The following is a 14173-nucleotide window of genomic DNA, read 5'->3' on the forward strand; positions in this document are numbered from 1 at the left end:
ACACCCTTTCTCCGTGCAGGTGTCTCTGATCCGACCATACGTTTCTGGAGCCCCTCTCACTCCTAAGACCCGCAGCTTGGTAACACATGATCGCCTTCAGTCTCCAGCACATTCAGTTCGACAAGATATACTTAAAAGTACTTCAACACCTTCGGGTAGGCAAGGCACTCTTCCTCTGAATATCTCCTTTCAAAAGGGGCAGCCTCTTTGCCTCTCTTGTCCGTCTGCCACAATGGTAACCTGTATTTGCCTTTTAGACTTACTTCTCTCTTCTCCGCAATCTTTGGCACTATAGATTGCATCTAATTCAAAACAGTTTCACAAGCAGCTTTTTTCTCGTCCCCAGCTTTACCTGTACCTTTCTGCGAGTTCTAAGCCAGAAGCCTTGGTGCCACTCTCTTATCTTCAGGCAATGTTTGCTCACTTGTAACTCAGGACAATTAACAGTTACTAACCTTCCAGTACAGTAAGATTACTTTACCACTTTCAAGAAAGGTTGATATTGCCGTCAAAACAGGAAGCCTCTTGGCTTGGGCAATGCGTGTTCTCTGCTTCAGAAATGTATACACTTTTATTTGTCATGCAGGCATGGGCGTAATTTTAGGGGGGGGCAGGGGTGTTTGTCCCCCCCAACTTTCATGGCCCACCATTTTGTCCCCATTCATTTGGCTTGGGCACCTTTTCTTCAGTTGTCATGTCCCCCCCCACAACATGTTCAGCAAAGTTACTCCACTGCATGCAGGAAAATATGCGTTGACAAAACACATAGGCGAAATCTGCTGTTTCCAGGTTCCGTCCTCCCTCTTGTTCTCCCACTTCTACTTGGTTTGCCAGAGTTGTGCCTTCTTCTTTCTGCTACTACTACTACAGCTCATATTCCAGTCAGTTCCAGTTCCCTCCTCCTGCTGCATCTGAGGGGGGCCTGTTATGCCTTGCGGGTTCCCTCGGGTGTGGGCTGTTCAGCTCAATTGCCTGACTTGTGCAACTGCATGCCTATTCAGCCCTCTTCTTCGTCCCAGTACTTCTGGGATCCTAAGACATGTTGTCACTTTATACAAAGTTGTTTCTTGTAATGCGTCAGTACAAGGGAGGGGACAAGGGTGTTTATTCCCCCTCCACCGCCCCAACTTTTGTGGTAAACCATTTTGGCCCTCTCATTTGGCAGGGGACCCTTTTCTTTAGATGTGATGTTCTCCCCCACATATTCAGCAAAGTTACTCCAATGATCACTGAAACCCCACCACTTGCACCTACGGTCACCAGAGTTGCGTTAACTTGCTCCAAACTCTACTTTTAGCAAGCTATTGCAGTTGATCTAGAACAGTAATCCTTGCTTGAAGATCATCCAACAGCTGCCCAACACTACCGCTAGAGAGTAGGACACCAGAAAATGCAGCTACTGACCACCGACTAACCACAGTATGGATTAGCTGTGTTGGTAAACTGTAGAAGATGCCAAACTCTGAGATACCATGTCTTTGATTCCCCTTGGAAAGCAACCTTGAATTATCCTGATCGAAAGGTCCTATGCATAACACAGGCACCATTGTTAATGCTCAACTTACACTTACTATTGGTGGATGGAGTAGTTCAACAGAATCCGGGCAGGCATCCTGTCAGAGCCTTTTTATTCTACAGCATCTTTTAGACTAATTTTGCAGGTATCGATACCCAAAAGCATGCAAACTAAACAATACTCTCCTCAAATACCAGAAACTTTCTGCACCAATTTTGCTTGGCAGTTACGGTACATATGCAGTTAACTAACTGCTGCTAGATATGAAATGTATTTGATGAGCATCTCTGTGTGTACATCCTTTATTCAAAGCAAACCTGTGTAGCTCTGTATCCTGAAAGCGATCCTCGATCACTGCTACACTAAGTCAGCCAAGGAAGGCAACAAACAGCCTATTTGCCTATATTTGGGAAGGTAGCGCTATCTCCTGAGACTAGGACACGGGGAACAAATAGCCACTGAGTTCTCCATTTACAGGTGGCCCTTTATAAACACCAATACTTAAAGAACACATGTTGCCATGCAGTTCTCGCTGTGGAAGCAATTTACTACTCAAACCTTCTGTGATCCCTGTACAAAACCTACATTGTTCCAATAGGGCTTTAGGGACTGCCGTTCTTGACAAGAGATGCAATTCAAAAATTGAGGTGTGGGTGCAAAAGATCAATGAGGGGGCTGAACCCAAAATAGAATTATGGAATGTGACTTGTGGTTGGAAATGGGAGGTGGGCGTTACCACTCATGTTGTGTAGCACTCCATCACATGCAGGTTACACCCAGTTGTTGTTCTTTTGTAACATCACTCTTTGACAAATCATTTACATGGAACGTGGCAGTGACATGGACAAAATGGTCATGTGAGAATTATAATTTTCCCCAGTCTATAAAACAGGTTGAAAACAAATACCTTTTTTTCCAAACAAAGTGCTTTAAGTGTCAAGGCCACAGTAAGCATCACTCACAGAATGAGTGGTCCTTCCGTCTCAGTCAGTCAATTATTCAGATTTATTTTTTTTGGATGATTTATCTCTGCCCTGTGTTCAGGGGGATAGATCCTGTCCCACAACTAGGCAACATGGTTTCCTGGAAGCTTCCCATACTCACCCAGGGGCAGACATGGCAGAGCTGGCCAGGGCAACTCTTACGACAGCAATGGGGATGTTAGGATATGGTATAATACACATATACCATTTGTGATGAATCAGTCTTCAAGCCTTGCCAAGAGGTCTGCTCACAGAGATCTTTCTTCACTGGATGCAGTCAGTGGATGGGGCACAAGGCAGTAGAGCATAAAACACTAGCCATCGACTGGTCAGTAAGGCACTTTGGTGGGTTGACACTAAACCCTTGTCACAAACCATGTCCCCAATCATCTTGTTGTATCGCAACAAGAGTAACAGGAGGTTTGGCCACATCGAAGGAGAATGGTCGCATTTCTTTTGCTGCATTTTACCGCAAATGTATGTGTGGGGGGGCGTTAAAGGGAATAATAAAAGGTACGGGGTGATTGGAGGGGGTATTCCCCTGCATACATTTGCGGTAAAATGTACTTAAAGAAAAAAATACAATTTGACCACTTCTCTCTCTAAGAAATTATTTCAAAGAAATCACACAGAACCGCAACAAGGATCCAAATGCTCCAGTCCTCAGACGGTCCCTGGGTTTACGACCGTTTTCAGTATTTCACAGACGTGGAAAGAGCCACTAGAATTCAGGTCCCTTCACCCTCTTCCTTGCTCCATATGAAAAACAAAACTACATGGGTAAGTTAAAGAGCGGATATGTGAAAAATCCCAGTCTAAGCTTGGCCGGGAGACTGTCTACAAAGTATGTAGAGACAGCCGATGCAACACATGGCTCCAAAACCACCTGGAATTGTCTGTAAGGATAGGTGGTTGGTATCTTCATATGACTGCTGTGAGGAGGCTGTACAGCACAAACAGGAGCAGAGAGTGGCAGCAAAGGCATCCAAAGAGGGAACCAGACATCACTTAACTGCCTATGGCATACCAAGCCAAGAGGTGAGGTACTCACCTGAGGACCCAACAGATGTCTGACACCGAGGTGCTCAAGAGTAAGGCGGACAAAGATAACACCCCTGCTGGGGATGGAGAGTCCAATAATATGGGAAAGCTTATGGTCTGGAAAACCAAGCAATGAGAGCACTCTGGGGCAAGTATCCAAAAGAAAGCCATGAACACTGGTTGAAGCAGTAGAAGCAGGAAGTAAAGGAAATGATGAGAGACCATCAAGAACTCACTGGGAGAGCCTGCAAAAACAGAGGGCTGAAGAGAGTGAACACAGAGCAAGTCATTGGCTGCCAAGGAGTAAAGCCAAATGATGTGGTGCTGGTACGAGGCCAAAAGACGCAGTGGCAAAGCAAAGCTTGAACTACACAGATCACCATGTGTGAAATAAATCATTAATTATCTAAGACACTGCATGTTGGAAAAGGGCGTTTCAACGGCCAGAGTGAAACGTCAAAGTATTCATTGCCGAGTCATGGCATGCTGACAAGGAGAGTATCAAAAGCGCCAAGCAGATGGAGAACGTATACACTGCCTGGACTGCTGCAGCCTCAAAGCAGAGAGAGAAGTGATAAAGAACGAATTCCTGAAGATCCTGTAACTTAGGAAAGACACTCAAAGCCCAAAAAGAACTGCTGAAGTCCTCTAACTTAGGAGTCTCATTCACTAAAGGAGCAAACAACAAAGGTCCTTATAAAAAAAGGGGTGAACACTACCAAAAAGCCTAGTGGCAACAATGACTAACTGAAATCCTGAAAAATAAAATCTTGCACAAACTTTACTGCTAGAGTCCATTTTATATTGTCGAGTTGATCACACATTCAATAAGGTGCAAGGGGAAGTATGTTGGGTGGAGGTTACAGGCAATACCTGCCAATCGCCACATGCAAACTTGCCTGGCAAACACTCACTATGTGGATTCAACTCAGGAATCCCAGACACCATTCAAGTTATCAGGCCAGATTTTGTTAAGGTTTCTCTTGAGCCTCCAAGTCAGGCATAGGCCATTACACATATGGATTTAACAGTTTTCTTTTACACAAAACAGAACAAAGTTGATCTGGTAAACGCATACTGGACCGGGCCACAGAATATGAGGAATCCCACCATTCAGAATCATCTGCCACCAGCCACCTACGTACACAGCTAGCCATGCATAAAATTCACACAGATGACAGGGTGTCTCTGGTACACCTGGAACCAAAAATGCTAAGGGTCTTTAGGGGGTCCATCATTAAGTTGTGTCCTATATGAGGCCTTACATATGGACTTGTACAGAGAAAAGGGTTGGTAGGTAAATATGGAAAATGTGACAAGCAAAAAGGGATCGGCCTCTTGAAAGAGTTACGGTCCAGGGCTTCTGCCCTCACAATTAGATCCACCCACATCCGGTTATTGAATTTATTAAACCCATTAGCAGCAATTTATTGGGTCTTTAACATCGTGCACAGCCAATTCTGGAGGTGGGGGGCTTATCCCTACCCTCAATGAGAATTTGGCTTCACTAATTAATAGGGAATTTATCTACATCACCAGTTAGGAAAACGACATTAGCCTGCATGAAATTTGATATTGGGACTTTAATTTCACCCATACATTACTTTACTTAGATGGATTTCAATTAGACATTAGGATGTTCCACTCTGTGGTTAGTGCAGGAAGGGATCCTAATTCTTGTTTTGTAATTGGTCTATTGCATTTCCACGATGTAGAATGTAATGTTAATCTAATGTAATGCAACCTTGTAATGTATAGAAGCTCAGCTTTCACTGTTGGTTTTAGAGTGTTAATCTCACTTTTTTAATTGTCTCAAACATCACTTATACTGATGGGAGGCCACAAACATTTTCAATTGTATTAATACATTCATTATACAATAACATAGATTCAAGATCTGAGGCAAGCCCAAAAGGTGACCATATCCAAAAGCTTGCTTACCGCCCCATCTTTTATAAACGTGTGACACAGGTGGGCAATTTTCTTTCTAGACCGTAAGATTCTTGAGAGGAAATCCTCCCCTCTCTCGATCATGATTTCTTTACACTTTGAGTAGTCCTGCAAAAACAGAGCAAGAATGGGGAGGATCACAACAAATGGCAGGAATCACTTTTACATTAGAACAGCGGTCTGAAACTTACTGAATATTCCAAAGAGGTGAGACTGATGAACCTCAAGAAAAGCTCTCCCCCAGAGGAGACTGCCACTGATGAGTCCACCCCAGTCAGAGTTTCAATGGCTTCAGTGAGATTTTCTCTCAAGCCTTTAATAGTCTCACCTAGAAAAGGCGTGGAAAAAAAGGTACACATACTCTTTTACAATAATCAGTAAAACACCACAGTCTACAAACTAAAACCAGGCTGCAAGGTCATAAAAAACTGTAATAATCAAAGTGGCAGTGCCAACATATATTTTGCTGCAGAAGTATTATTCCCACTGTTCTTTTAGTATACTTTAACTTAACTAGGAAATCATGACCAATTTGCATTGCACCAAGTCAGTTATGCCTAATTGACCAAGACGGCACCTAATGGCAGAAATTGAGCAATTTAGGACTACTTTACATCACATCATTGCCAGTTCAAAGCCAGCCCTTTTAGCATATCATTGCCAGTTTACATTATGCTCAGTTATCACATTACCTCATGTCTGGATTATTTCCAGTTTCCATTCTGCCCATTTGGCACATCGTGGCAGATTTACATACACTCACTTAGCAGATGATTTCTAGTTTACTAGTTTACATTATACCGATTTGACACATCAATTCCAGTTTCCGTTAGGCCCCATTTAATGCTGGTTTCCATTATGGCCCCTTAATCCATCATTGCCTAGCCTTAACCTCTGCCTTTAACTTATTTTATGTTGCCAGTAGTGGAAATAAGGCATCCATGGTGGTCTAATGACTAGGTAGACAGCCATTGGCACCATACTCTGACCTTTCCCCCCGGAAATGTCTGCTATTGGCAGGCTGGATGGAGTGGGTACAACTGCAGGGCACAGCCAACCACAGACAGCCTGCAAGCAGAGAGGTCTTGGTGGCGCCTCCAAGAATACGCTCCTCTCTCTGCAAAATTCTTCATAGCCCATATCCATTAACAGGGACCGAAATTAAGATTGGATTAGCAGGAGCTAAAAGCAGCTTCTCTGTTTTGTGGCGATCCAGAAGTAGGACTTGGACAACAATGGGTCATATTATATATGCGTTTATTCAAAATAAAAGGAAAATGCCTAAACTGGCCCTATCACTATGCGAGAGATTCCCTGCCTTCTAAAGAAAATCTAAGAGTGCTCGACTTAGTCCAAAGTAGAGAGCCCAGAGTGCAAATTCCTAAATTCCCAACTGGCCCTACCACTTTAGAAAAACCTATCTAAAAAGAAAAAGAGGAATGCAAAACAACCACAGCATGCGTTTCTGCCTTACCGACTCTTGGAGCAATTATTTGAGTCTCAAACTTCTAGTAGGGTATCACTGCACAACATCCAGTCCTTATATACACTTTGTCAATTAAAATAGGAGTATCTTGGATATAGTTCCTGTTCTCCCCCTCTCTCGAGAGAGCCAAATGACAATTCTTCTTGCTTTATCTCATTCAGTGCTTACCACTGGCTAAATTCCTCCAGAATCTATTTAGCTTTTACCAGTAGTAAAAAATCCTCCCCAATTACTTTTTCATATATTCTTCTTTGCTTGACCTCTTGGGTCACTGGAACTTCCCAAAGTCCTGTAGTTTTGTGATAGGTTGGATACCTCTCAATTCAAACCCTTTTTGATATATTTCTTGGCTTCCCCAGCATGGATGCAATCACACGTATTCCTTAGACTCCCTGGTCCACAAGACGTGCGTCCATATAAATCTCTCACTTTGTGATACTTAACAAGGCTTTCCCCCGCATGGATACAAATCACACATTCCTTTTACTCCTTGGTCCACAAGATGTGTGTCTACAGAAGTCTCTCACTTTCTGATACTGAACACGGCTTCCCCAGCCTTCGTAGATATTGCTTGTGTCTTTCACTCTTAACATGGGGCCGCATGCCCATTCCATGCTTTCAGGATTTCACCCTCCCAGTGCTTTCTCCAGCCTTGATGTTAATATTTAGCAACACTCTTATTGCAGATGACCTGGGTTATGTGCTCGCTTCAGTTTGCTAATGCTTCGGACCAGGAATGGTTGCACCAGTCTCTGAACCCACAGCTTGTTGCCTTTGCTGTCCTCTCACAGCAGGAGAGTTCGCCACCCTGTTCGCATTCGTCCCACCTGGAACAGCACTTGCTGTGTGGAGCCTAGAGACCCGGGCTCCTTTCTAGTTTCTGGTTTTGATGTTGCGCTGCTGGGCGCCTAACACACCAATCAGCTTTCGTGGTTGCACCACCAGAAAGGACAGTTTGTTTTCCGTCTAGGCTCCTCTCTTGCTCAGAGCCACCATCTTTATCAGCGTACCCACTTCCTAGCCACCAGCTAGCAGGCTTTGCTCCCGCTTACTCAGCGGTTGTGCTTAGCTTGGCTCCTCCAAGACGTGTTTCCAAAGGCTCGCCTGTGCATACCGTGGACTCTCCTCCCCGCGTAGAAGTCGTGCACGGCTTCCCCAGTCTCTCCATTCACAATTCTTATTCTGTGCACGTATGTCATCATGGGCAGAAAAGGTGTGTCCTACTTCCTCTACGGCAGTCAGCATTACCTGGAGCCAAAAGGTTGGAGGGAGAATTATTTGTACTTAATTCTTCTTCATTTATGGTGGTCATAGGATGACAGTTAGCATTACCTGAAGCCAATAGGTTGGAAGGAGGCTTGCTGGTACCCAAATCCTATTCCTGTTTGGCGGCCCTCAGAGAGCAGTAAGTATTACCTTAAGTCAATACGGTGGAAGGGCGCTTGCTGGTATTGGTACTAGAAATCCGAGAAGCCTCAGTTCTATCGAGGCCCATGTATGTGAACAACGTAGTCCTTTCAGGGAGGTCCTCTTTGGTCTGGGAGTCCTTCTCCCCTAGGGGGGAGACGCTCCCAGTGAAGTTTCTGCCACAACCCCTATAGAAGGTCTTGTGGAGCCGGCTCACCTCCCTAGCCTCACAGGGGGTTGGCCCTCCTCAGGGGAGAAGGGACACATTGTCTAGATTTGTCACAGTATCCAGCATTAACCAGTGACCAGGAGCTTCTTTGGCAGGACAAGTAACTAGTACATGCAAATCTAACTTCCACATAAGATATACAAATATAATTGCGGTCAATATTTATGACCCATTATGATTTAAATGGTGTATAGATGAGTACTAATGTTTATTTATTGATTGTCCCAAACCCACAGAAGTAAATTCACATAGACGTGCTTCTTCTCCTTCAGTTGGACTGGGGAGCCAAAAGTAGCTCCTTGTAGTTATTGGTGCAACAATTTAAATTAAGTCTGGATAATCAGGATATAAAGGCAGCTCCTGGGTACCCAGCATTAAGCAGTAACCAGGAGTTACCTGTGGGGAACAAGGAGCTAATACTTAGCGTTCAGCAAATCTAACTTTCACATAAAATGATGTACAATTATAATCTTGTTCATTATTTTTGATTTTTCTATGCTTGGGCATGTGGATGTATCCTAACGTTTATTTATCGATGTATCCTAATGTTTATTCATAGGTGTGTTCATTCGGCATCAGATGGCCTGGGGAGCCAAAAGTAGCTCCTTGTTGCTGGTGATGTCAAGCTACCCGGGCTCTTCTAGACTACAAGCAGGAGCTAAAAAGCTCACAGCTACCCTTGATTTCAAACCCTGCATTCATTGTCCCATCACTGGGCAATGACCCACTATGAACTAATCATTTTGGTTTTGGTGGAGCAGTGACCAGATTTGTCCTGGTTTCAATGGCTGTGAAATTCCTAATTACACTGGGGCAATGTCCGGGTTTGAACCGTTAGAAGCACCAACACAGCACAAATGTGATATTTTTATGGGCATTGCTAATGGGAGCTCCAGCGCAATGACCAAATATATTGCTCTGAACCTGGTGCAATTACAACCATTGCACTAGTTTTTCTGAAACTAGCAAAAGCGTAAATGTGGTAATTGTGTCGGCCCTAAAACTTGTATAAATCCTTTCATTGTGCCACTGTTAATTTGCCCTTCCATAAAAGTAAATTCAATGTATCCAACATCAATTGCACTCTGTGTAATATGTTTATTGTACTGTCTAAAATGTATAAGCCTGGCCATGGGTCAAAACAATACGTGCAGTGCGACTTTCTCATAGCTGAAATACTGATGGGAAGGCCTGATTAGCCTGCCAGATAATGCAGAAAATAGTATACTAAGCATACACCACTTGTTTGGACTTTCATAATAATGTTCAGGCATAGCTTGTGACCGGGAAGGACGGCCGAAAATAGCTTATCCATCCACAGTGTTGTTTGAACGGATCAAATCACTTTACGGCCTCCTAAGGACGATTCTTCATGAATCGAAACATATACATGTCATGGCAAGCTACATCCGAAAGGCTTCCCCATTTTTGTGATTCTAAAACCATATTGAATTATACTTTGTTCCCTGGAAACTAAAAGAAATGTAAGTCAAGAGCATAGAGGTTATCACTAATTTGTTCAGGACCATCTCATTTTCTGACGAGTTATACTAATCTCGGAGATAGTTGACATATCCTTCCAGGAACGTAGATCTAGACAAAACGTTCTAACAACTTAGTTTAATCCCATTTTACACAGTGCCAGTAAACTGATATTTTGGATTTGAGTCTTCTCATGATAGTTTGTGTCAGGCCATTAGAAGTCATGACATAAAACATAATCACAGGTCATGTCATTATGTGATGTTATATCAGAATATGTCATGGTACATTGTGACAAGATATCTTAAATCATGACAGGACATTCCCAATAAGCTCCCAAGTTCATGTTCCCAGTAAACATGATGCTCCCAGTTTAACAATACCAGTTTGCGTTCTGTTTTATTTCCCTCAGCAAGTACCTGGTTTAATATTACAAGTCAGCGCCTAGCTTGATATTAAAACAAAGATCCCACATTTCCCAAATCCAGAGGATTCCGTCTTCTTAGTGCAGATCGATAATTGTCCCTATATTCAAGAAGGGCGATAGGCATGATCCAGCTAACTATAGGCCTATCGCCCTTCTTGATGTGCCTGGGAAGATTTTTGCCTCCTTGATACTGCGAGATTTACATCTTTGGATTGACTCTGTGAACATGAGAGACAAGTTCCAGACTGGCTTTGTTGCCGGCAAGGGCACAGCTATTAATATAGCCACCCTTGCTCCATCAAGGCCCTTTGCCGGCAACAGGACCAGTCCCTTTTTATTGCTTTCGTTGATTTCAAGGATGCTTTCGATTCTGTTGATCGAGCTTTAATGTTGCACAAACTGGTCACCATGGATTGCCCCTTTTCAACTGTCAAGTTGATATCAATGCTTCATTCAAACATCTCCATACGTATTAGGCTTTCTCTCGATGGCCTACCGACTGCGCCCATTTCAACATTTTGTGGCCTTAAGCAAGGTTGTATCCTTGCAGCCAACCATTCATGTGGCTGACATAAATTCAAAGCTCTGGGCTCTAATTTCTCAATCGAAAGCCATTCTTTACAAATGTGGTAAATTTTCGTGTAGCCATCTTCTTTCCCTCTACTCTTTGAAAGTGATACCCATTCTCTCCTATAGCTCTGAATCATGTGCCCCTAAAGCATGACTTTTTTGGGATCGTTTGGAAGGTAGATTTTGGCGCTCAATTTTCAATTTACCCAATTGTGTACCTATTGCTTTAATCTGTTTCGAATTGGGCCCATTATCTCTGTACAGCACGATTGCCTGGAAATCAGTTGCATTATTGAGAAAGTGTCTAATTTCTTTACAATATGTGGGCATTTCCGAGGTTCTGGTGCAATACCTACTACAATCGAATCATCGCTAGCCGTTACTTTGGTCACCAACCCTAGTCGTGCTAAAACAAAACTCTACCAAAGAGATTGGATTTATACCAGAGAATTGTGTTCAACTTATAAAGAATGGATTCTTTCTCAGTACGGACACAAAAGGTACAGAACTCCTGAGTCTTATCTGGTTAAGTATCCTTCACATAAATTTAGAGGAGATAATATGAGGTTTCGTTTTAACCTCTGGCCCGCTAAGGATATTCAATGTAGATGAAAGATCTTGGCATCGGATGAGAATATTTGTAGGTTCTGTAAATGCACTAAATACCCTGAAACCTTGAAGCAACTCGTTGCATATTATCCCGCACTGCATGTCAAACGTTGCAAATACTTTTTGCGACATTTTGGCCAATTGAAACTCATTGACAACGAAAAATTCTGGTTGTTAATATTTGGTGCTAAACAAATGTCTATCAAACTAGCTACTATTGGCTATTTGAATGAATTGGACTTGTAGATTTCTACTTCTTTTATTAACTGTATGTGGAAAGAGACCATTTTTATGAGAACTTATTGTATAACTATAAACTGTTTTTTATTGTAAGTTTATTTTTAGATTATAACTGTATTGATGACATTTTTATAAATTGAAATGTTGTATATTCAGCCAAAACAATTTTTAAAAAAAAGAAATCCAGTATAATTAACTAAAACATTCAAGCTCAGCCACCAAACATCACAGAGAACTAGCAGCCACTGGAAAATGCTGCTTGGGCATCTTAAACTGAACCACACCTATCTTTAGACACCAGCAGACATAGTGCTAAGCATTTTGATGAGGCTCGGGACCATCACACTGAATTATCGCTTTCCAAATACCATGAAAAACAGATCAAGTAAAAAAAAAAGTCAACAAGTTCACTGTTGGTGCTGAGAAAGCACTAAATAATTATCAGCAAAATGTCTGCCCTCTCACCACCGTAGGAAGATGCTTTTTCATCTGTTCTGAGCAGCAAATAGGAACAAGATAATGACAATAAAAAGTACTGTGTACGTACCTTCATCTCTCTTCAAAAACTCCAGCAATGAACAAATGGCGGCCACGGCAGTGGCCACTCCTGTGCCATCAGCCATCTGAGTATTGAAATACTCAATAATTTCTATTAAACAAAATTACAAAAAAACAGGAATGAGTGAATGTTTTTCATGTATCTTTTTATATGCAGTTGGATAGCAATGCTATCCCAATTCGAAGAACATCCCATAAAACATACTGGTAAGCAGTTTGATGGGGCTCAGGGTCCATCATACTGAGGTGGGTTAACAAAGCCACAATAAAATGAAGTAGGAGTGGGGGACAGTAGGATCATGACACGGTTTTTGATTAACAGAAGAAGTTCAACAAGACAAATCACATACTGGCAGCTCTTTTGGTACGAAGCCTGAGCAAAGTTAATTTGGGATGAGCATATAAGGCTTGCTTAAACTGAGAAACTGAGTTAAAGGACTAACCCCAGTGGGTATCACCTTAAAAAACATGAGTATTGCCTACAGACCGGAGAGTCTGGCAGGTTTGCTTGCCTTTGTAAAGACATCACCAGACTGAAAGAAACCTACTTGCTTTGCAGGTAGGTTGAGGAACATGATGTTGAATTTTATTTTAACTAAGAAGAAAACAGACACTTTTGCACTAAATATGTTAGACCCCCTCCCCCTATTGTTGGATGTAGCCATTGTACTTGAAAGGCAGAACCAACAAAACTACAAACTTAAAATGACGGAAAATGTGCAAAAAAGGTTTAAAAACAAAAATGTAAAATAAATAAATAATTGTAGCGATGTTTATATTAAGATAGAAAATACATACATTTAACAGAAAATGTTCACCTGACACTCACCTTTAACCTCTTATCCTTGTAAGCACATGCCCATGAGCATCTTCTGTAGTGAAATTTGGGGATTATTCAGTACCTTGATTATACACCATTACAGTCTAGCAATGCTGCTTAAAACTCTGCTTCTCAAACTAGAACTGCTTCCTTTGTGATCTTGCTGTCGCCTACACATTTTGTGCTGATAAAACCCAGCTGTAGTCCCAAGAACCTGGGTAGGCATCTCTGTAGTGATGCAAGGCTAGTGTGCATTGAAAAATGGATGGGTACAAGCTGACACAAACTCCACTACCTCAAACCAGAGGTTCTTCTGTTAAGGACCTTGAAACTTCCAACCCCCCCCCTTTTCCTATCTTTAGCATGCTTTCCATTCAGAGAAGACTGCACCGCTGAAAACTCGAGAATCACACTAACCGCAGCCTGAGAAGAAACATGTTTCCTAATATAGTCGCTGCAGAAAAGCTTTCTGCACACAGCCTTCGATAGCTACACATCTCTAGTGAGCAACCATAGCAAGCTCCAATTTGACTATGTGTCCCATTTTCCCATCTGAAAGCAAAGACAGGGCACCTTGTCTGACAACCAAAGTGAGATCCCTAAACAAAAGAGTAGTTTTTTTAATTAGGTATCTGCCCTAAGTAACAGCCATCAGGAAAATGGGTTCCATCATCAGGAATTTGATATCCACCATCACTCAAGCTTCAAATGGATATGCTTGAGGCACCTTCTATACCAAAGGTAAATCCGAGGCAGCAACCAATCACATACACCAATTATGCCGACAACGATATGCAGGTCCTCACCCCCTAGCGGGCGACTACGAGACCGACCAAAAAACTCAATTCATTTACA

At 42.4% G+C, this 14173-nt stretch overlaps 1 protein-coding gene across 3 annotated transcripts in view; it reads right to left on the bottom strand.

The window, feature by feature from the left end:
• The window catches only part of EIF2B1 (eukaryotic translation initiation factor 2B subunit alpha), a 169078-nt gene that overhangs the window by 78368 nt on the left and 76537 nt on the right, over window positions 1–14173 (bottom strand). For all 3 annotated transcript variants that reach the window (XM_069619686.1, XM_069619688.1, XM_069619687.1), the window contains 3 exons: window positions 12488–12589; window positions 5682–5818; window positions 5482–5598 (listed from right to left, as the gene is read on the bottom strand). In XM_069619686.1, coding sequence (XP_069475787.1) covers window positions 5482–5598; window positions 5682–5818; window positions 12488–12589 — 356 coding nt within the window. The remainder of the gene's footprint in view (window positions 1–5481; window positions 5599–5681; window positions 5819–12487; window positions 12590–14173) is intronic.

Source organism: Ambystoma mexicanum, chromosome 10 (assembly GCF_040938575.1).
Source record: "Ambystoma mexicanum isolate Mex_15411 chromosome 10, UKY_AmexF1_1, whole genome shotgun sequence".
NCBI lineage: Eukaryota > Metazoa > Chordata > Amphibia > Caudata > Ambystomatidae > Ambystoma > Ambystoma mexicanum.